Raw genomic sequence first — 24,901 nt, 5'->3', positions numbered from 1 at the left:
GCCCCAGAAATAGAGAAACCTGAAAGCAGTAGGAGAGAGTACAAGATCTTCTTAGTCATCTAAATCATAAATTCTCTCATATGTTGTTGATGTAGATATTGTAATTATAACTCCGTATCATCTTGGGATCTCCAACACTTTGTTCTTTACCTACTTTTATTAGGTCCTCTAGAACAGGGGTCACCAACCCCCAGGGAACCGGGCTGCACAGCAGGAGGTGAGCCACGGGTGAGCAAACGAAGCTTCATCTGTATTTACAGCCGCTCCCCATCTCTCTCATTACCGCCTGAGCTCCGCCCCCTGTCAGGTCAGCAGTGGCATTAGATTCTCATAGGAGTGTGAACCCTACTGTGAACTGTGCATGCGAGGGATCTAGGTTGCACGCTCCTTGTGAGAATCTAATGCCTGATGATCTGAGGTGGAACTGAGGCAGTGATGCTGGCACTGGGGAGCGGCTGCAAATACAGATTATCATTAGCAGAGAGGTTTGACTGCACAGAGACCATAATAAATCAGTTGCTTGCAGACTCATATCAAAACCTCATCAGTGAGTGGCAAGTGAAAACAAGCTCAGGGCTCCCACTGATTCTGCATTATGGTGACTTGTATAATTACTTCATTATATATTACAATGTAATAATAATAGAAATAAAGTGCATAGTAAATGTAATGCCCTTGAATCATCCCAAAACCATCCTTCTACCCCCCCAACTCCCCCCACCCCCTGGTCCTTGGAAAAATTGTCTTCCATGAAACTGGTCCCTGCTGCCAAAAAGGTTGGAGACTGCTGCTCTAGAAGACATAATTTATCCTATATAAGCAAGCTGAATTTTCCCCTCTATACATATAAGCATTTTCTCATTAGACAACCAGATACACTATGCCAGAACTGTGCCTTACCCTTTGCAATATCAATAGATGCTACCTATTTTTAACAAGACACATAAATTGGCCAGGTGAGATTTTATACAAGAGAACCAAACTTTATTACACCTTTTGCTGGTTTATAGAGTCTTCCATCAATGTTGTTCACTCACTCAATCAATGACCCAGCTATGGAAACAGCCAAGTATTTATTGAATGCGACTCTGTACATTCTCTCTTAGAATGTGCTAACTGCTTCCTTCCCTTCCTCCAGAACCTCATTACAAGTTGTCACATTATAATGAACAGCTTGATTACAATCATAATACTCTTCTAATAATACCACATCCATGTACCACCATTCCTAACCCATCTTCTATTCCCTTCCAGTATTTGACTTAAAAACAAAAATAAATGAACTAAAGACAACATATATTATCAAAACTCTACCAAAAATATTCAAGAAGAGAGAGATAGAGCTTACTAAATTTATTTTATATTTCAGTTGTTGAATTTCTTTTCATCTGGTGAATCAAGAGCACATGCTAATTAGTGTTTTATGTGCAAATTAACTTGATTACCTGAAATACCACTGTCTTTTCAGCTTTTCATGGTTGCGTGGTAACAAAGGTAAAGAATTCTACATTAAGTGAATGGTTGCAAGGTTGCTGGGGGTGCCTAGGAGGAAATGCCAAGTCAGGCAATTTATTTATGGTCAGTTAGTCATAAGAATGAAGTATGTGTACCTGCCTTTATTCTATAAAGGTATTACTATAGTCGGATGTTATATAGCTCTAAGAAAACTAAAGTGGCAGTTAAGGAATTTGGTCTTTGGTTTTCTTTTACATAAAATAAGGAGGTTGACCTAGTTAACTCTACAAACTTTTTGCTGTAAAATGTGTCAAAAAGGTATATTGGAATAAAATTCTATAAGTCAGATTTTATTATAATTGTACAATACAGAACTTGTAAAAACTTCACTTGAGTAGTTTTGTGAAGTCATTTTTTTAAGTGTGTATTTCTTTTTTAGACTGTTTTGTAAGTTCATGTTTTCTCAAACTTGGTAATTGTGTATTTCTATGTCATTTAAAAACTACTGTTTTTTCAAAAATAGAAGCAAATTTCACAGGAACAGTTTTGTACTCGAAAAAGTTCAGTTACTTTAAATTGTAGAACATATCTCAGACTTCTAAATTTTCAGAATGTAAACTGTCCTAAATGTTACATTTGTTCATTCTAAAGAACTTAGTATTATTCTTTTCATCATTGATTTGTTCTAAATTTGTCCTAAATAAAATAAAATGTAGTATATAGAAAATACTTAAGTATAAAATTGGCATTTTAAAGAAGATTTTACTTTTTAGTGATTTTAAATTTTCTTTATTATCAACCTGCTCTTAAAGACCAAGATATAAAGAGTTTCTAAAGCCATGTTGAAATCTTTAAAATAAGATATAGGGTGATTTATACACTGCTGCCATCAATTTTAAGGATTCTTAGAAATATCGGTTTTATTTTATGGATTGATTACCATAACATTAAGATACTTGTTCTGATCTGGTTTCATGTCCTTTCCTCTGAAGTGGGTTCCCTTCATATCAAGGCACACATTACGCTGCAGTGTGCTGAATCCTCTATGAGAATAGTGTGCTCAGGAAATGGAGGGAAAGGAGCCTATAGAGACTCCTTAAAGAGGAAGTGACATTCCGGCCCCTGGAGGATTAGTAGATGTTTACTTGGCATAGAAAGGAGAATACTGAGTTATCTCAAGAAAAATTGTGGTATTGATAAATCGTATTTATGCTTTCTGGAAACTATTAAAATGTTAGAAAATATTAGTAAAGTTAACATTTGAGCAATGTGTCATTTAAGATGTACAGTTTGATCATATATATATGTGAAAAGAAGTTAGGGCTTTAAATGGTTGTTATCACCTGTAATTTCAGAATGGGTAAATTATTTATAAAATAATTCCATTGGTGGGGTCTGGGATCTTCAGAGAAGGAAAGATGAGAAAGAACTTCTTCCTTCTAAATCTTAGAGAATTGAGATAAAGCACTAACAGTTTATGAAGATGAAATAAGAAGAGGGAGACTACTACTTTCCACTAGCAGAAATGGCAAAGAATAAAGGAAAATCTCTCTTTTAGGAAAGCAGAAGTTTAATATTTCATGAATAATTCTTGATATAATGGAAAATAATAATCCTTTAAGACTGAATGATGTTCATTCTGAAATAAATTATGATTCTAAATGAATGTGATTTTTTTCTCTAAAAGACTACTTGGAGGAAATGGGCTGGACATTTAGTTTATATTTCTATTAGAGTTTTTTTCCTTTCATTTAGTCATCAAATATTTATTGATTTTCTGTCTTTGTATACGTTTTTATTGCTTGCACTTTGGTTTATCCCATTCATTCTAAGTAGATAACTGAAACATGTAGAAATGAGAATTTATGCCTATAAATGTATTTCCATATGTCAGGGTACTAACTGTGCTACTCAGTTTATCTTGTGTATTATAAAGAACCTTTGTCCATGAGTTTTGCCTAATTTGGAAAACTTTTTTAAAAGCCTAGCCTTGATTTTTAGTCATTCATAGCACTACATGTTCTGTCAAGTAGGGATGATGTAATATGACTTCTGAGGGAAGGCACCAGGTTGAAATATTATTTTCTTTGGGTTTTCATTGATATTTGCCATTTGGTGAAGAGAATATTTTATTTCTTCCAGATTAGTGGACTGTAGAAAATAGTTTTTCCAGAACATTGTTTCTCCTATTAATTACAAGACTGTGAACCTTGAAAAATCCTAAGCAGAGGGCAGTGATCTTCATCCGCTTTGTTCACTGATATGTCCCACCATCTAGAACAGTGCCTTTGTGGGTGCCTAATAAATGTTTGTTGAATGAACAAATCTCTAGCATGCCTTTTAATCAGTAAGTGCAGCTTTTTTATTCTATTGGCCTTTGATCTGAACAAAGGGCATCATTGTTGGAGTATTTTTTTTCTTTACCTAAGTTTTTCTTTTTTTCTGGAAAGCATGGGAATAAGCTTCTCTAGCTCCTTGATAAAGATAGCTTGTGCCTTAGGAACATAGACTGATATCACCCACACACACTTCAAATATTTATAGCTATTTACAGTATGCTAATCTTTATACTTAAGGGTAATGCTGGAAATAATTAACATGGAATCATGGTTTTTTTTTTTTTTTTAAAGAATCAAGTATTATTCTTTATTATACCAATTGACCACTATGTGGATGCAGATTCAAAATTAGGAAATAATACAAATTAGTATAAACTATATTTTAAATGGCCTTTTATGAAATATTAAAAAGAAGTAAAAATATTCCAAGTAACTGGAAATTGTAGAGTTAAACTACCTATTCTACTAGCATTAATATTTTTTTTGTTTTTGTTTTTGTTTTTTTATTTTTTTCACACACACAGTGTATTTTATTTTTACAAGAGGTAAATAAACTGACACCAAGCATTGTAAATGGATGACCACAACAAAACCAACAATGATTGCAATTACCAAACACGAAACACACTCATACCATGTCATAATATTGACATTCAGTATCATGGGGGTTTTAAATTATTATTTCCCAAGAGACTGCTGAGATCATCTTGTCCAACTCTCTCATTTTAAGGTTGGGAAAACTAAAGCCCTAAAGGCTTTTAATTTAGGGTCCCTCTGCTAATTAGTGGTGGTGCAAAAACTAGAATCCAGGCCTTTGACTCCCAGTCAAATGTTTTGTCCACACACATTATAAATAACTTTTTAGCCCATTTTTCAAGGGGAAGGCTTTTTCCATTTAAAATATTGATTCATCATTCTGACACCCTCAAGCACATATTTTGATGCCCAAACTATTAAAAAAATTTTCCCCAAGTATTATGAGTAAGTATACTTTCATAGCTAAGGGCTCTTTTGAGGAACCTGTTCTTCCCAGGTTATCAACGCAGAGAGTACTGAAGGTCTGTCGATAGATGTACTTTATAATATCAGTAAGTATACTTTATAATATCAGTATGTAATCTCTTAGATTAGCATTTTACCATAAAAGAATTTAAACTTGTTGTAATACCTTAAATTATATTTGAAAGCAAATTGACTTCTGAATAGTGAAATACAGAATATTAGTAGAATATTCTCATTTGCTAACATGAAAACTCTTTTGGGTTCTGTTGCTGTGGCTATACCTCAACAAGTAGGCAGCTGAGGACCTAGGTGGTTAACCGGATATCTTAAGAATCAATCTGAATATTAAGAGCTTATAACAGCACTAATTTGATATTAAAATGCTTTAACCATAATAATGTTTATATTTTAGGGAAAAGTAGTCGTTTTTTATCTAAACTAACTAGATTTTTGTTATTTTTTGCTTTAATTGTATAGCTATAGATTGATAAATAGAAGTGGTTTTCTTCCTTTTTTTTTTGGCTAAAAAAATTTTTGAACTTCTGGAGGAGGGCAAACAAGAGGAAATAAATTAAAAAGAGACTCTTTCTCTCTCGCAATCTTATTCCATAGGGGACTACAGGTTCGCAACTACCACATGCACTGCCTCTCCCTCTTAGTAGTCCCTTGATGGGGCCTCATGGTCAGATAGGAGAATACAACAGTCCTGTTAAAATACATTTATTCACAATGCCATTGATTAGAGAAAAATTTTCTCTTTTCAAATAGTCCATTTATATTAACACTATTACATTATTTTACATTCAGAGGAACATACAAATCTCAAATGCCCTGTTTCAAATAAGGTACATTTCAAGGTTATCAGTATTTAGTAGTGTTTTAATACTTTCTACCTTGTATTCCATTTTGAAGTGATTTTATTATAGACAGGAATTATCAGTAACCTATTTTTATGTCTCCATGTCTCAAACACTAAATTGATATTGTACTTGGGCTTAGTGACTATGTCATAAAACATCACTTTGTGAAAGAAAGGCAACCATTCCAAAATCAATGACACGATATTTAATTAAATTTTTTAAGTGAGTCCAGAATTTATAAGACAGTTTCATAAACGAAATTAGGTGGTTAGAAAAGTAGCAGAGGGAGTGTGAGTTTTGGGATGAGCTTCCCAGTTGACAGTATAGTTAACTAATTAATCCAATTTAGAGCTTCAGAAATGATGAGAGTCAACTTTAATCAAATGTGTGAAAACTAAACATTTTTTAAATGTTTAAACTGGAAAATCCACTTAAGTTTTATCAGCTGAAGGTGACACTATTACCTGAATAATCTACTGTTTCTGTCCATTTAAAATGATCTCCTAGGAATATGTTAACATATAAGAACACAGCAAGTAAAAACTCAAATTGTTTAATTCTAAAGTTCTTCTTGTTGGTTTGTCAGACCCTCCAAAAGATATTATAGAAAAGTCTATAGCACATAAATTTGCTAGAATTTTATTTTTCAGCTGCTGCTTTTAAAATAGCCCTAGAACTGCAGGCCTAATTTCTAAAAATATTTTTAGAAAATTCATTATAAATGTGGAATTTAATTATGTAAAGTACTATAGATTTGGCTTGCCCAAGCCTTTGGTAAATTGATTCTTAATTTATATTAATTCATTCTTAATATTTTACTTAATATTCAACCCTTTAGAGTTGATAATTTGCTTATATTACATGTAATTATGTATTATAATTAAAATTATATTTTTCTATAAAAATGGAATTTTGAATAATTTTAGGAATAAACTTAAAAATAAAAATTGTGCCCAAATCTGAGTGATCAAAAATATTCTCCTTCCACTCATCATTGGACAATCACTAAATGATACTTTTAGCATATTTTTCAGACAGTTTCAGGACTGACAGAATCAGCACATCTTAGCAGCCTCTGATTCATCTAACAAGATAAATTGACTTGAGTTTTAATATAAGGCCATTTTTTTTCTTCTGGACTTCTGGAGGAGGGCATACAAGAGGAAATAAATTTAAAATATAACATATACACACTACTATATATAAAATAGATAAACAACCAGGACTTGCTATATAGCACAGGGAACTATATTCAATATTTTGTAATAACCTATAATGGAAAATAATATGAAAAAGAATAGTGGGAGGGAGGGAGACGCAAGAGAGAAGAGATATGAGAACATATGTATATATATAACTGATTCACTTTGTTATAAAGCAGAAACTAACACACCATTGTAAAGCAATTATACTCCAATAAAGATGTAAAAAAAAATAGATAACTAATACGGACTTACTGTATAGCACAGGGACTCTACTAAATACGCTGTAATGGGCTATATAGGAAAAGAATCTTAAAAAAGAGTGGATATATGTATATGTATAACAGATTCACTTTGCTGTGCACCTGAAACTACCACAACATTGTAAATCAACTATACTCCAATAAAAATTTTTAAAAAAAGAATATATATATGTGTCTATATTTTTATATATATATATATATATATATGTCTGTGTGTGTATATGTATATATATAATGGAATCACTTTGCTGTACACCTGAAACTAATGCAACATTGTTAATTATACTTCAATAAAAAATGGTTATTAAAAAAAGTACACACCTCATAGTCTGCTAGGCTCAAAATATGCAAAGAAATTTCAATTTTAAAATGTATAATCGATTTTGAATTATAACAAACCCTTAATGAAAGAAAGCCAAAGCTCTCCTAACCACAAATGTCCCTTGGAAAAGAAATTTCTTTACCATTTTAAATGGAACTACAAAAGAAAAGATGAAGAAATTTGGCAACTTTAAAATTATTAGAGGAAAATTATAACCGAATTGGGTAATTCAGTCAAAATTATTAGAGGAAAGTGATAACTGAATTGGGTAATTCAGAATCCAGTTTGTATAATAATGTAGCCAGTGATCCTCTTCCTGAAGTCTTTACTAAGATTCAATTGCCTAAATTTCTTAGTCTTACTTTTTGCCAATTAGATAGCATTAAAATTTTTTTTTGCTAGTTACTTTAGTCATCTTCGATTTTTTTATGATTTCTTTGGAATTTTTCCAGATATTCTACAAAGTAAAAAATAGGATGGTAATTTTTGTTAAAAGCTTTTATTCTACTGAAATCAGCCACATAAGTAAATTTGATTTATGTTTTGTATAATTCAAAAATTCTTAAAAGCAGTTTATTTTCAGATCTGTATTTTACATTGTTTTTTTGTTTTGTTTATTTGTTTGTTTTACTTCAATAGCCTTTTATGTCACCTCGGTACCCTGGAGGTCCAAGGCCCCCACTGAGGATACCTAACCAGGTAAGATTTGTGTGTGCTATTTAAGTTTGGTGGTTTTTTGTTGCGTGTTTTTTTTTAAGAGTCAATAAAGATCTTGAAAATGTCACATATTTCTCTCCTATAAAAATGTTAAATTATTCTGCATCCCATTTTATGCTACTTCTAGTGATGTATAACCTACATTAAGGGTTGGCAAACTATAGCCCATAGTTTGGCTGACTTTTTGTAAATAAAATTTTATTGGAACGCTGCCACATTCATTCATTTATGTATTGTCTATGGCTTCTTTTACACTGCAATAGCAGATTTGAGTGATCATGATGGAGACCATAGGTGGCCTGCAACCCTGAAATATTTACTGTCTAGATCTTAACAGAAAAAAGTTTGCTGACCCTTGGAGTCTACCATATACTTTGAAGCTACCTTTCAAAATATATATAATTTTGGTAAATGCAGATTATACTGTGAAGGATGGCAATAAAATTTTCTATGAACATACTTAAGCTTATTTTTATATTATATAGTTACAATAACATGGCTGTAACATACCAATTTTGCCCAATTATAGTGGCATATCAAGCATATAATTAGCTGCTTCTAGAAGGGTTAGATCTATTAATAGTTAATAGTAGATCATCCAACTATCTTTATCTACAAGAGCTCTGCGATTTCACAGACTTTCGTCCTCAGATAGTTTATCAATAACATAAATACTTATTTGCTAAAGAGAATAAAGCACAATTTTTACTTGCAGGTAGCTTATAGTTTAGGTTTAGAATAGAGACAACGTGCATGTGTGTGTATATATATACATATATAAGTAACACAAGAAGAAATTAAATGCTTAAGCATATGGAATATTAATGTCAAGATGATTGTTTTGTCACTTTCTTTGTTTTTGTATACATCATTTTCCCAGATTTAAAGTAAACCCTGGTTTATTATTTTTATCACAATGAAATCTTTTTCATTTTTTAAAAATTTCCACTTCCTTCCTGACCAAAAAATGGAACAAGAAAGCTGTGCTTACTTTGATAGTACATTTGATAGAAATGGAGTTTTCCTTCTCCTCTCCTAACTCTTATTGAAATTATGCAGTGTCCTTGAAGTGTCCCAATTGCTGGTGTTCTCTGCTTCTAATGCACAGCAAAGAGTGCCAGCACCCACATCCACCCCCAGGGGAGAACTCTAAGCAGGCAGCAGTGCTGGGTCATCTCATGGTTACAGGGCTAGAAGTCCTCACGTTAGCAGCTGGAGGAGTTTTCTCCTTCAGACTGAAAATGCATTTGGTACATAGGGCCAGGGAAACATGGCATGAAAATAGGAAAAAGAAGTGCATGGATGCCAAGGGTTTCAACATATGGGAGTTTTATTTTCTCTGTGGGTGAACCTATATGTATTGACAGTCAGATCTGCTTATAGGTGCCTGAGTCTTTTAAATTTCCTTTTCTAAGGACAGAAAGTTGTATCTTTCATTGCAGTCTTCATGGTGTTTCAGACATACCATTCATAGCTTTATGTATTTTGTAGATATAAGAGGTTTGTGAAAATCTCCATTAGGGAAATGTGAATTTCTTGTACAAGCATGTGAGAATTTTTCTGATTCCATTTATTGCATATGAATAATGAAAATCTCATAGAGTTATTGTAATTGCATCCATTTGACAGTGTTGAAATGCCTGCTATGTATAAGATACTAAGTTCCACACCTAAAGAAATTGACAAAATGAAAGACACTTTTAGGAAGAATGGGTTAGTGGTAGAAATGTGGAATTGTAAATCTAGGTTGTTTGAAAAATTTTTTAAGAACAACAACCTTTGGATTTTTAAAAGAGGCAATTAAAAAGTTAAAGGTAATAAAGAGTTATGATACAGGTTCTTTCTCCTCAAGAGTTTTAAACAGTCTTTACCTAAGTATATTTTAAAATAATTGTACTCTATGAGTGGCCCTTTTTTGCCCCCCTCCCCATATATAGTTAAGCTTCATTAATCCAAACATCTGTCTTTCAAATTTATAATAATTTACATTTATACTATTTTTTAAAGAATTTTGAGCAAACTGTTAAATATTTCCTAAAACAATGTTTACACTATTAACTATTTAGTAGCATGACCTTTTCAAACAACAAAACATTTCTTCAATTTCATTATGTAGTCATTAAAGTAGAATTGGAAAAGCTATTTTTGTGATTAATTGGAATGATGTATATAAAAACAAATGTTAAAGTTTTTATTTAGTCTATTTTAAATGATCATAAACTAATAAAATTTTCTTTTATTGGTATATTGTATCTAAGAAAATAAAAAGTATGCTATTAACTTCTTCAGTGGTGTTGACTAGTCATTTTGAATATGTAAAAGACAATCCTTTAATAAACAGCTTCTCCAGAATTTATAATTACTAATGATTAGACTATAATTTTTAAGTACTTCTGATTTGGTTTTCATGGGTCTGAACTAAATCCACAATGGCTTACTTATACTGTTTATATATTTATGGACTGGGTAGTTGGGGCATGGTATCAAATCACTATGCCCAAAAAATGCAAGAAAGGGTAATAGTATCTAAAATTATGAAAGCAAAGTAAAATTACAAAAATCTGCAATGTTGCAAAGAATAAATATCTATGAGAGAACACATGAAATATAGAAATTACACCGGAATTGGTTCAACTGTCAGAATAGGTTGGTGGTGTTGAAGTATCCATAAACTGGAGGTCTTTATCCTTCTCATAGATAAAATGTTTAATCTGAAAAATTCACAGTGTTCATACAATGCTATGCTAAGAAAACCAAGACAGCCAAAAATATAGAGACTGTTAATGAGTGACACCAAGAATAAACTATTGATTTATTGACCCTATAGAATTGGAATTTCTCACCATTCCTGAAACTCTATAAACAGGTGTGTGAATTGAGGTAACATAGTGAATGCTGTTGACCATTTTATATTCTAAAGCTGATTTTGACATTCTAAAAGCACACTGCACCTGACCATTCTACTGAAAGTCTCGAAGATATTTGTCCAATAATAGATGAATGAGTGGTTAAATAAATTATAGTATATCCAAATGGTGAAATAGTATGCAGCTATTAAAAGGTATGTTACAGGATTAAATTTATTGATATGACAGAATGTTTATGATCTATTACCAAATGTAAAAAAGGCACAAACCTGTGTGGTATGTCACCTTTACCATATATCACTGTACAAACTCAGTTCTTCCACTCCACACCCCCCCCAACATGCGCATGCACGCACGCACACACACACACACACACACACACACACACACACACACACACACACCAAAAAGACTGTAAGGGACTTATCCTTTATTTCTGGCTGATAGGATTATGAGTGATTTCTTTTTTTATTTCTGTATTTTTAAAGTTTGCATAGAACAGGAATTTTATTTGTGACTGGATAAAGACATTATTAGTTAATCATATATGTAAATGAAAGTACAGATATTTTATTCTTCTGGTTATTCAGTATATGAGATTATTCTTTGTTAATACTGAATGTATAGTTCTTACTATACATGACAAAATGAAAAACAATGGATGTTAAGGATAGGCAAATCTCGAGAAGACTATTCTTCACTTTTCAGATAGGGAAAAGTCAGCAAGCATTTGAGCAGGAAAAAAAAAAACATGTTGTTGGGACATTTACTCATATACTTAAAATAAATGTACTGTATCCCCCCCATATAACCAAGGTACCTATATTTTAAACATACTGCACTTACTCTTCCTTACATGTTCTGTTTTTCAGAATAAATGCTATTTAGCATGTCCTTTCCCAGTAATTCTGTCTTTGTAAAATATTTCATATGTAGAATTTGACTTTTATTTAATGATATCAATATGAAAACATGAGAAGGACTTCAGCTGCATAAAGAGAATTAAGTTCTACATTGAGTAAATGATAGGAGTCTTATAGCTGAAATCGTAAAGAAGACTGTAGTAAATCTCTATTGTGTTAATTACACTGTTAAAGTATTTAAATTATTATTTGAAATCCAGTGAAACACAATGAAAAATATATTATTTTCTTTTGACTTTGAATTATGACCATGTCCTGGGATATATGTCTTTTCCAATTATTTTCTGCCTTTTGTAGGACAAAGGAAATTAACAAATTCAAAATCTCTGGCAAAGAAGAAATTCATTCTCCTTCCCAAATCAAGAAAAATTTACATAGTGAACACTGTGCTGTCTTACTCAATTTAAGTTAGCAGTATATCGGGCTTTTTGGTACAATGTTTACTTCTTTTGCCAAACTGCATCTCATTATTTTACAGCCATTTTGTCAAAGATATTCCCTTTTTGGACATAAGCCAATACCAAAAAAATGCGTTGCCATATATATGATTGGAAACTTCATAGGGCTGTACAAAAATCACTCTCAGAAATAGTCATTCAACAAAAATTTGTTGAGGTTTACTATTTGCGAGGCACCATTCTCCATGGGGGATACATCAGAAAACAAACAAATGAGAATCCCTGTTTCATGGAACTGGCGTTCTAAAGCAGCAGTGCCCAACAACCTTCTGGGAAGAGAGAAATGTTCCATATCTGCACTGTCATATGCAGTAGCTCTAGTACTTTGAGGACCTTTGAGCACTTGAAATGTGGCTAGTGTGACTGAGGAATCGAATTTTTAACTTTATTAATTTTAATTTAAATAACCACATGTGGCAAAGGGCTACTATACTGGACAGTGCAGTTACAGTGGTTGAGATACAGAAAAAAGAAAAATAAATAAGTAAATATATATGTCAAATGGTGAATTGTAATTTGGAGACAAATATCTTTCCAACCTGAATGTCACATTTCTGAATTTTAATATCTTTTCTACTGATATTGCCTTTTTACAGGAAAAAAAAATGTAACAGTGCTATTGCTGGCAGGACCTCAATGTGTCAAGCATCTTAGATCCAAATGCCAGCAAAGCCCAGCAATGTATGACTTTGAGCAAGTCACTTAACCTTTCTGGGACTTGCTTTTCTTACAGGTAAAATGAGAGTGGACTCCTGTATTTCTAAAATCCCTTCTAGTTCCAAAATTTCTTAATTATTTGATTCTACTTCATTTCATGTAATTGAGGGGACCCACTGAAAAATTTTGGTAGGTCAAAATTGTTAACTGAATTATATCATAAAGGCATAGATAAATTCACTATTTTTTAATCATCAGTGAGTGTTTAGTCTCTGTGAGTAGATTATATACATATAATGGTATTCAAGGAAATATATACCAGAATCTTAAGATCCTAGAGGGGCTCACCATTGGAATCATATGATGAATCTTCTGTAAACTAAATGATTTTTTGTGCAGCAAGAAATTCCTTCGTTGAATTATTAATTTAAAATACTTAATAACATTTTATGTTATTTCATTTATTTTAAATCCTAGGATTTAAGGCTTATCTGTTAGAACTTTTGGAATATGTTGATCTGATTTGAAGTCCTGGCTCTACTACTTACTGATAGTATAACCATGGACAAATTAACAAACTTACTTCTGTATTAAAACTCAGTTTCTCATCATCAAAAAGGATTTATAATAACCTCGTGGGATTGTTGTAAGCACTAAGGGAAATAAATATAAAATGTTTAGCACATTTCCTGGCACAAATGTACTGGCTCACAAGTATATATTTTTGTTGATATTATGTTTGTTATTATTAAGCATTCTCATCATTAGTGTCAATTTCCCTAACAAACAGAATGAAGATCTTTTATAGAACAAAAAATGTGTGCCAAAATTTGTGACTAGTTAAACAAGTCTCAATGGAATACATTTAACATGTTGACAAATATGAGAATATATATTGACCCACAAGATGTATAAATCTGTTTATTTTTCCTGATACATATTAAAGGTTTAAAGAATCTAGTGATTGTGCTCTTTTGATGCACAAAACCATCATCTGGTCATCCTGGGACTGATGAAAATGTTTTAAAAGTTAGAGATTTGACTTACCAAAAGAAAAACACTGGCGACTAAAGAGTTAAATTTGGGTAAAGACACTCATTTTGAAAGACAACTTGACATTGATCAACATTTCTATAGGATTATGCTATGTTTTTAAGTGATAATAGCAGAAAGACTTGTCAATTGTTCTGATGTTCCAAGATAAACAGGAAAAAGTAAAATGTTGAAGAAAATGGTTTCCAGTGATAAAACATGGTGTCACCAATGAGATTTAGAAATTCACAATCAGAGTATAAAACTTGAACCACTTAGAGAATTTTAAAAAAAAGGAAGAACTTCAAAGTCACAATTGAAGATAATGTTTAGTCATACATTTTCACTCCTCCCCCTAATTCACTTCTTTATAACTTTTGACACTGTTGACCATTTCTTTCTTCTGGAAACTCCCCTTCATGCATTCTGAACTGTTGGTCCTGGTCCCCTGGCTAATTTCATACCTATTCAGTTTGTTTCCTTTCCTACCTCTTTTTGGTATTTTAAGAAAATTGTATCTTTGATTCTTTGATCTTTTTTCATCTCACTTCTTGAAATCTAGTCCATTCTTAAGACTTTACCACTGATGATTCCTAAAATTGTCCAATGAAAACTCTTTGTTTTATTCCTTCAATAAATATGTCTTACTCTGAGCCAAAAATGCACAGATAGGTTTCACTCTCTGAACGTACAGTGTTGGGGATACAGAGAAGAAAACAAGCCATGATCATATATAAGTTCTATACAAGTGAGGTATAAGAATCTAGCACCAACATTCGAATTATACAGGTCCCAGAAGAAGAACAGAAAAAGAAAGGGACTGAGAAAATATTTGAAGAGATTATAGTTGAAAACTTCCCTAATATGGGTAAGGAATAGTTAATCAAGTCCAGGAAGCACAGAGAATCCCATACAGGATAAATCCAAGGAGAAACACGCCAAGACACATATTAATCAAACTATCAAAAATTAAATACAAACAAAAAATATTAAAAGCAGCAAGGGAAAAATAACAGACAAGGGAATCCCCATAAGGTTAACAGCTGATCTTTCAGCAGAAACTTTGCAAGCCAGAAGGGAGTGGCAGGACATATTTAAAGTGATGAAAGGCAAAAACCTACAACCAAGATTACTCTACCCAGCAAGGATCTCATTCAGATTTGATGGATAAATTAAAACCTTTACAGACAAGCAAAAGCTAAGAGAATACAGCACCACCAAACCCACTTTACAACAAATTCTAAAGGAACTTCTCTAGGCAGGAAACACAAGAGAAGGAAAAGACTCACAATAACAAAACCAAAACAATAAAGAAAACGGTAATAGGAACATATATATCTATAAGTGCCTTAAATGTAAATGGATTAAATGCTCCAACCAAAAGACATAGACTGGCTGAATGGAAACAAAAACAAGACCCATATATATGCTGTCGACAAAAGACCCACTTCAGACCTAGGGACACATACAGACTGAAAGTGAGGGGATGGAAAAAGATATTCCATGCAAATGGAAATCAAAAGAAAGCTGGAGTAACAATTCTCATATCAGACAAAATAGAGTTTAAAACAAAGACTATTACAAGAGACAAAGAAGGAGACTAAATAATGAGCAAGGGATCAATCCAAGAAGAAGATATAACAATTGTAAATATTTATGCACCCAACATAGGAGCACATCAATACATAAGGCAAATGCTAACAGCCATAAAAGGGGAAATCAACAATAACACATTCATAGTAGGGGACTTTAACACCCCAGTTTCACCAATGGACAGATCATCCAAAATGAAAATAAATAAGGAAACACAAGCTTTAAATGATACATTAAACAAGATGGGCTTAATTGATATTTATAGGACATTCCATCCAAAAACAACAGAATACACATTTTTCTCAAGTGCTCATGGAACATTCTCCAGGATAGATCATATCTTGGGTCACAAATCAAGCCTTGGTAAATTTAAGAAAATTGAAATCGTATCAAGTATCTTTTCTGACCACAATGCTATGAGACTAGATATCAAATCTGTAAAAAATACAAACACGTGGAGACTAAACAATACACTACTTAATAACCAAGAGATCACTGAAGAAATCAAAGAGGAAATCAAAAATTACCTAGAAAAAAATGACAATGAAAACATGATGACCCAAAACCTATGGGATGCAGCAAAAGCAGTTCTAAGAGGGAAGTTTATAGCACTACAACCCTACCTTAAGAAACAAGAAACATCTCAAATAAACAACCTAACCTTGCACCTAAAGCAATCAGAGAAAGAAGAACAAAAAACCCCAAAGTTAGCAGAAGGAAAGATATCATAAAAATCAGATCAGAAATAAATGAAAAAGAAATGAAGGAAACGATAGCAAAGATCAATAAAACTAAAAGAGGTTTCTTTGAGAAGATAAACAAAATTGATAAACCATTAGCCAGACTCATCAAGAAAAAAAGGGAGAAGACTCAAATCAATAGAATTAGAAATGAAAAAGGAGAAGTAACAACTGACACTGAAGAAATACAAAGGATCATGAGAGATTACTACAAGCAACTATATGCCAATAAAATGAACTACCTGGAAGAAATGGACAAATTCTTAGAAATGCACAACTTCCGAGACTGAACCAGGAAGAAACAGAAAATATGAACAGACCAATCCCAAGCACTGAAATTGAAACTGTGATTAAAAACCTTCCAACAAACAAAAGCCCAGAACCAGATGGCTTCACAGGTGAATTTTATCAAACATTTAGAAAAGAGCTAACACCTATCCTTCTCAAACTCTTCCAAAATATAGCAGAGTGAGGAACACTCCCAAACTCATTCTACGAGGCCACCATCACCCGGATACCAAAACCAGACAAAGAGGTCACAAAAAAGAAAACTACAGGCCAATATCACTGATGAACATAGATGCAAAAATCCTCAACAAAATACTAGCAAACAGAATCCAACAGCACATTAAAAGGATCATACACCATGATCAAGTGGTGTTTATCCCAGGAATGCGAGGATTCTTTAATATACTCAAATCAATCAATGTGTTAAACCATATTAACAAATTGAAGGAGAAAAACCATATGATCATCTCAATAGATGCAGAGAAAGCTTTTGACAAAATTCGACACCCATTTATGATAAAAACCCTGCAGAAAGTAGGCATAGAGGGAACTTACCTCAACATAATAAAGGCTATATATGACAAACGCACAGCCAACATTGTCCTCAATGGTGAAAAACTGAAACCATTTCCACTAAGATCAGGAACAAGACAAGGTTGCCTACTCTCACCACTATTATTCAACATAGCTTTGGAAGTTTTAGCCACAGCAATCAGAGAAGAAAAAGAAAGAAAAAGAATCCAAATCGGAAAAGAAGAAGAAAAGCTGTGACTGTTGGCAGATGACATGATAGTATACATAGAGAATCCTAAAGATGCTACCAGAAAACTGCCGGAGCTAATCAATGAATTTGGTAAAGTAGCAGGATACAAAATTAATGCACAGAAATCTCTTGCTTTCCTATCCACTAATGATGAAAAATCTGAAAATGAAATTAAGAAAACACTCCCATTTACCATTTCAACAAAAAGAATAAAATATCTAGGAATAAACCTACCTAAGGAGACAAACGACCTGTATACAGAAAATTATAAGACACTGAAGAAAGAAATTAAAGATGATACAAATAGATGGAGAGATATACCATGTTCTTGGTTTGGTAGAATCAACATTGTCAAAGTGACTGTACTACCCAAACCACACTACAGATTCAATGCAATCCCTATCAAACTACCACTGGCATTTTTCACAGAACTAGAACAAAAAATTTCACAATTTGTATGGAAACACAAAAGACCCCGAATAGCCAAAGCAATCTTGAGAACGAAAAACGGAGCTGGAGGAATCAGGCTCCCTGACTTCAGACTATACTACAAAGCTACAGTAATCAAGACAGTATGGTACTGGCACAAAAACAGAAAGATAGATCAATGGAACAGGATAGAAAGCCCAGAGATAAACCCACGCACATATGGTCACCTTATCTTTGATAAAGGAGGCAAGAATATACAGTGGAGAAAAGACAGCCTCTTCAATACGTGGTGCCAAGGAAACTGGACAGCTATATGTAAAAGAATGAAATTAGAACACTCCCTATTACCATACACAAAATAAACTCAAAATGGATTAAAGACCTAAATGTAAGGCCAGCCACTATAAAACTCTTAGAGGAAAACATAGGCAGAACACTCTATGACATAAATCACAGCAAGATCCTTTTCGACCCACCTTCTAGGGAAATGGAAATGAAAACAAAAATAAACAAATGGGACCTAATGAAACTTAAAAGCTTTTGCACAGCAAAGGAAACCATAAAGAAGACAAAAAGACAACCCTCAGAATGGGAGAAAATATTTGCAAATGAAGCAACTGACAAAGGATTAATCTGCAAAATTTACAAGCAGCTCATGCAGCTCAATATCAAAAAAACAAACAGCCCAATCCAAAAATGAACAGAAGACCTAAATAGACATTTTTCCAAAGAAGATATACAGATTGCCAACAAACACATGAAAGAATGCTCAACATCACTAATCATTAGAGAAATGCAAATCAAAACTAAAATGAGATATCATCTTACACCAGTCAGAATGGCCACCATCAAAAAATCTACAAACAATAAATGCTGGAGAGGGTGTGGAGAAAGGGAACCCTCTTGCACTGTTGGTGGGAATATAAATTGATACAGCCACTATGGAGAACAGTATGGAGGTTCCTTAAAAAACTAAAAATAGGGCTTCCCTGGTGGTGCAGTGGTTGAGAGTCCGCCTGCTGATGCAGGGGACACGGGTTCATACCCCGGTCTGGGAGGATCCCACATGCCGTGGAGTGGCTGGGCCCGTGAGCCATGGCCACTGAGTCTGTGCGTCTGGAGCCTGTGCTTTACAACAGGAGAGGCCACAACAGTGAGAGGCCCGCATACCGAAAAAAAACAAAACTAAAAATAGAACTACCATACAACCCAGCAGTCCCACTACTGGGCATATACCCTGAGAAAACCATAATTCAAAGAGTCATGTATCAGAATGTTCATTGCAGCTCTCTTTACAATAGCCAGGACATGGAAGCAACCTAAGTGTTCATCAGCAGATGAATGGATAAAGATGTGGCCCGTATATACAATGGAATATTACTCAGCCATGAAAAGAAACAAAATTGAGTTATTTGTAGTGAGGTGGATGGACCTAGAGTCTGCCATACAGAGTGAAGTAAGTCAGAAAGAGAAAAACAAATACCATATGCTAACATATATATATGGAATCTAAAAAAAAGAAAAAATGGTCATGAAGAACCTAGGGGCAAGATCGGAATAAAGACACAGACCTACTAGAGAATGGAATTGAGGATACAGGGAGGGGGAAGGGTAAGCTGGGAGAAAGTGAGAGAGTGTGGCATGGACATATATACACTACCAAACGTAAAATAGATAGCTAGTGGGAAGCAGCCGCATAGCACAGAGAGATCAGCTCGGTGCTTTGTATCACGCAGGGAGATCAGCTCGGTGCTTTGTGACCACCTAGAGGGGTAGGGTAGGGAGGGTGGGAGGGAGGGAGACGCAAGAGGGAAGAGATATGGGGACATATGTATAACTGATTCACTTTGTTATAAAGCAGAAACTAACACACCATTGTAAAGTAATTATACTCCAATAAAGATGTTAAAAAAAAAAAGAATCTATAAATGCACATAAGAAGCCCTTACTCCCCCTGCATGCCAAGATATTCAGGGAGGCAGGGAGGAGTCATACGGTCATGCCACATAATGGTATAAAAGATAATTATAGATAAAGAAAATTTCATTAAAGATAATGAAAGCCAGGTTTCTCACTGTTGGAGAAAATACTTACAAACATAAGAAGGAAGAAGACTGAAAATAATCCTGAGGTTTTGGATTGTAATTGGACGTGTTTGATTGGTGTTAGAGAGTATGAATTTATGGTATGTGTATGTACCATACACACACACAGATAGATATAAAATTAGTCATAAATTTATGTATGTACATATATATATATGTGTGCACATATACACATAGATTTTCAAGGGCAGCATTTACTGAGAGAGCCAAAAGGCAATGTACTCAACTAAGAAGGAGCACTTTGAGAACCCAGATCTTGGTGCCTAAATGCTGTCCTCCACTAGAAGGAATCAGGACCCTTTGGAGAAAGGTCTGATTCCAGAGCTAGGCCAGGAAAAGTATGAAACGAACCTGGAACATCTCATACCAGTAAGGAAATGCTCAAAATATGATGGAAATGTTTCAAAAGGACAATAGAGCCAGCTTGAAGAGCCTCCCACTGGCCAGATCTTGCATAATTTAAATATTAAAATGAATGATGACAGTAAATAGATTATAACCCTTTGATTAGAATAGTAATCCGTAAGTGTCAACATATCAATCAGTAAGAAGGGAAAGCTGTTCCTTACAATGGAATGCCAACTAGTAAGCATAGAAAGAATGATACACATGCAGTGTTTCCATTTGGCAACTGTTACAGTGCTTAGGAGTTGTCAGTGGATGCTAAGGCTGATAAAGGATTGATGAGGAATGGGATATTAACAGTCTTGGAATAGCTCTAATACTGAATGTAACCAATTACAAAGGGGAAAAATCATGATCTAGTGTAGGACCTGGCAAACACCAACAGAATGAGATGATAAGGTTAACATCAACAGTAGTGGGATGAGTCAACATCATGTACCCTCTGATGTGATACACTGAGAAGAGTATAGCATCAGTTCTTCAGTATTCCTAAGAAAATAAGACCTGAGTCTGGGTCATGAAGAGACATCAGAGGATCATCCTGTAGAATTTAAGACTCATTCTTCAAAACTGTTCAGGCTATGATAGAGAAAGACTAAGGAAAGACCTGGAAGAGCATGAAGAGACATGACAACTAAATGCAATATGTGTTCCATGAGATCCTGGTCCCAGAAAGTAAAAAGAAACTGTTGAGACAGGTGGCAAAATTTAAATGGCGTCTGTGTGTTTTGGATGGTAGTGTTGTATCAATGGATTTCCTGACTTGAAAAGTTGTGTTGTGGTTATGTAGGAGAATATCCTTGCTTAGGGAACTAAACTCTGTGGTACTTAGAAGTGAAGAGGCATAATGTCTGCAACTTGCTCTCAAGTGGCAGATACGGTGAAATGTTAACTATTGGGCAGTCAGTGTCAGGGTATATGGGAATCCTTTGTACTGTCTGTGCAATTTTTCTGTAAGTTTGAAATTTTTAAAAATATATTTATATTTTAAAGCATATAGAAGGAGAATGTATGCCAAACTGGGATTATATGGAAGAATTTTGTTAGGAAATTATCCCTAAACTGAGATCTAAAATGTCAGAATGAGCACTTGAGGGTCTGTGACCTCCTAGAGAGACAAGAAAGTTTAGTTTTAGTTTGTGTTTAGTTTTGTTTTATTTTGCTTTTAATGGTTGGCATTTAGATATTGTTGACTGAGTACATGAATTGAAAAATCTGAAAGGAGTTTGGTATAACTGGAAGTTGGAATGTCAGCTTGGCAGTAGCAAGAAATTAGGCTGGAAAGGTAAGCAGGAAATAGGTCATTTAGTAGGAGATCAATAAATTGACATTGAGTGTGCTTGTAAACAAAAAAATCAAAGGATTACAAAAATGGCTTGAAAAATGGCAGTTCTCTACTGCATCCCAATGATAACAACTAGCGAAACAGTTCTGGTCTGGATAAATAAATTATTTAATATGAAATTTCCCTTGAAATATTTGAAATTTTAAACTAATGAAATAAGATATTCCTGCTTTTAAGTTAAATTAGTGAACCTTTATAGAAATTCTTGCCAGTTGTCAGGATTATGTGTATATATGTATACATACATGCTTCATAGTATCAGTATGTTTAAATCATTTATAGCTTGGTCCAGCTCTAAGTGCTTCTCAGATGACTATTAGAAACTTACAATTCAGTATGTATCCAGTATTGCACCCCTGCATAATATAAACCCTATCTGTTAATTGGCACCTTTTTTCAGTTCTAGTTCTCTTTTTCCATTCAGCCAAATTGTTTGAACTTAATTGGAGTATTATTTTTCTAAATAGTTTCTTAGGAAAATATGACTACCCAAAACGGTATTCATTGGCCCCTTGGCATTTTAGTTCTGCTCCTATTATAATCCCCAGTGAGTAAAATAATCTATAGAAATAGCTTACATTTAAGAAGCAAAATTAATTTACCCTTAGTAAATTAATTTCGGGGAAAGGCATTATATATACTTCTCAGGAAGAAATAGGACAATTTTTGCCTAGATTTTGTTCCCAACAGTACCAATTTTCTTTGCCTGCAAACTGGGCAAAGTAGGATCATTTTAAAACTAAGAAATTATACTGGGTGTACAGACATATAAAATTCATAAATGAGTGTGAAATATAAGAAATCTTGTGTGGACACTGGTGGCAGAGGTACTAGGTACTCATTGACATGAACTTTCCTGGAGGCCGCCATTTTGATGCCAAAATCGGGCCCCACCCAACAGCCTGAAGGCTCCAGAGCTGGGATGCCTCACGCCAAACAACCAACAGGGCAGGAACACAGCCCCACCTGTCAGCACACAGACTGCCTAAAGTCGTCCTGAGCCAACAGCCACCTCTAAACACACCCCTTGACATGACCCTGCCCATCAGAAGGACAAGACCCAGCTGCACCCACCAGTGGGCAGACAACAGTCTCTCCCACCAGGAAGCCTGCACAAGTCTCTTAGACCAGCTTTGTCCACCAGGGGGCAGACACCAGAGGGAAGAGGAACTATAATTCTGCAGCATGGGGGATTGCAAACACAGAAAGTTAGACAAAATGAGATGGCAGAGGAATATGTCCCTGATGAAGGAAGAAGATAAAACTACAGAACAACTAAGTGGAGTGGATATAGGAAATCTACCCCAAAATGAATTCAGAGTAATGATAGTAAAGATGATCCAAAAGCTCAGAAAAAGAATGGAAGCACAGATAAAGAAGATACAAGAAATGTTAACAAAGAGCTAGAAAGTATAAACAACAAACAGAGATGAACAATACAATAAGTGAAATGAAAAATACACTAGAAGGAATTAATAGCAGAATGAGGCAGAGAAACATATGAGTGAGCTGGAATACAGAATGGTGGAAATCACTGCTGCAGAACAGAATAAAGAAAAAAGAATGAAAAGAAATGAAGACAGGAATAGATTGGGAGTTTGGGATTGACACACTGCTATATTTAAAATAAAACACCTTGCCATAAAAAAAAAAATGACAGTCTAAGAGACAGCTAGGACAACATTGAACACACCAACATTCACATTATAGGAGTCCCAGAAGGAGAAGAGAGAGAGAAGGGGCCTGAGGAGATATTTGAGGAGATAATAGCTGAAAACTTCCCTAACATGGGAAAGGAAATAGTCACCCAACTCCAGGAAGCACAGAGTCCCACAGAGGATAAACCCAAGGAGGAACATGCTGAGACACATATTAATCAAATTGAGAAAAATTAAAGACAGAGAAAATATTAAAAGCAACAAGGGAAAAGCAACAAATAACATACAAGGAATCCCCATAAGGTTATCAGCTGATTTTTCAGCAGAAACGCTGCAGGCCAGAAGGGAATAGCACAATATATTTAAAGTGGTGAAAGGGAACAACCTACAACCAAGAATACTCTACCCGGCAAGGCTGTCCTTCACATTTGACGGAAAACTCAAAAGCTTTACAGACAAGCAAAAGGTAAGAGAATTCAGCACCACCAAACCAGCTGTACAAATACTAAAGGAAATTCTCTAGGCGAAAAAGAAAAGCCCACAACTAGAAACAAGAAAATTATGAATGAGAAAGCTTACCAGTAAAGGCAAACGTACAGTAAAGATAGGAAATCATCCACACACAAATATGATATCAAAACCAGCAATCACAAGAAGAGTACAAATGCAGGATATTGGAAGTGCATTTGAAATTAAGAGATCGTGAACTTAAAACAATCTTGTATATGTATAGACTGCTATATCAAAACCTCATGGTAACCTCAAACCAAAAATCTACAACAGATATACACACAAAAAAGAAAAAGGAATCCAAACACAACATTAAAGATAGTCATCAGATCACAAGAGAAGAGAACAAAAGTGGAAGGGAATAAAAAGACCTACAGAAACAAATCCAAAACAATTAACAAAATGGCAATAAGAACATACATATCAGTAATTACCTTAAATATAAATGGATTAGTGCTCCAACCAAAACACACTGACTAGCTGAATGGATACAGAAACGAGACCTGTATATATGCTCTCTATAGGACACCCACTTCAGATCTAGGGACACATACAGAATGAAAGTGAGGGGATGGAAAAAGGTATTCCATACAAATGGAAATCAAAAGAAAGCTGGAGTAGCAATACTAATATCAGACAAAACAGACTTTGAAATAAAGACTATTACAAGAGACAAGGACACTACATAATGATCAAGAGATCAATCCAAGAAGAAGATATAACAATTGTAAATATACATATACCAAAAATAGGAGCACCTCAATATATAAGGCAAACACAAACAGCCATAAAAGGAGAAATTGACAGTAACACAATAATAGTGGGGGACTTTAACACCCTACTTTCATCAATGGACAGATCATCCAGGCAGAAAATCAGTAAGGAAATCCAGGCTTTAAATGACACATTAGCCCAGATGGACTTAATTGATATTTATGCATTCCATCTGAAAGCAGCAGAATATACAT

The 24,901-nt window shown here is 34.1% G+C and overlaps 1 protein-coding gene across 7 annotated transcripts in view; it reads left to right on the top strand.

Annotated features, from left to right (window-relative positions):
- The window catches only part of SSBP2 (single stranded DNA binding protein 2), a 306,203-nt gene that overhangs the window by 221,767 nt on the left and 59,535 nt on the right, over positions 1–24,901 (top strand). For all 7 annotated transcript variants that reach the window (XM_067731157.1, XM_067731154.1, XM_067731151.1 and 4 more), the window contains one exon: positions 8,083–8,142. In XM_067731157.1, the coding sequence (XP_067587258.1) occupies positions 8,083–8,142 (60 nt within the window). The remainder of the gene's footprint in view (positions 1–8,082; positions 8,143–24,901) is intronic.

The sequence above is a fragment of the Pseudorca crassidens genome, chromosome 3, assembly GCF_039906515.1.
Source record: "Pseudorca crassidens isolate mPseCra1 chromosome 3, mPseCra1.hap1, whole genome shotgun sequence".
Taxonomy (NCBI): Eukaryota; Metazoa; Chordata; class Mammalia; order Artiodactyla; family Delphinidae; genus Pseudorca; species Pseudorca crassidens.
The sequence above is the reverse complement of the archived record's forward strand: the minus strand, read 5'-3'. Positions and strand labels throughout refer to the sequence as shown.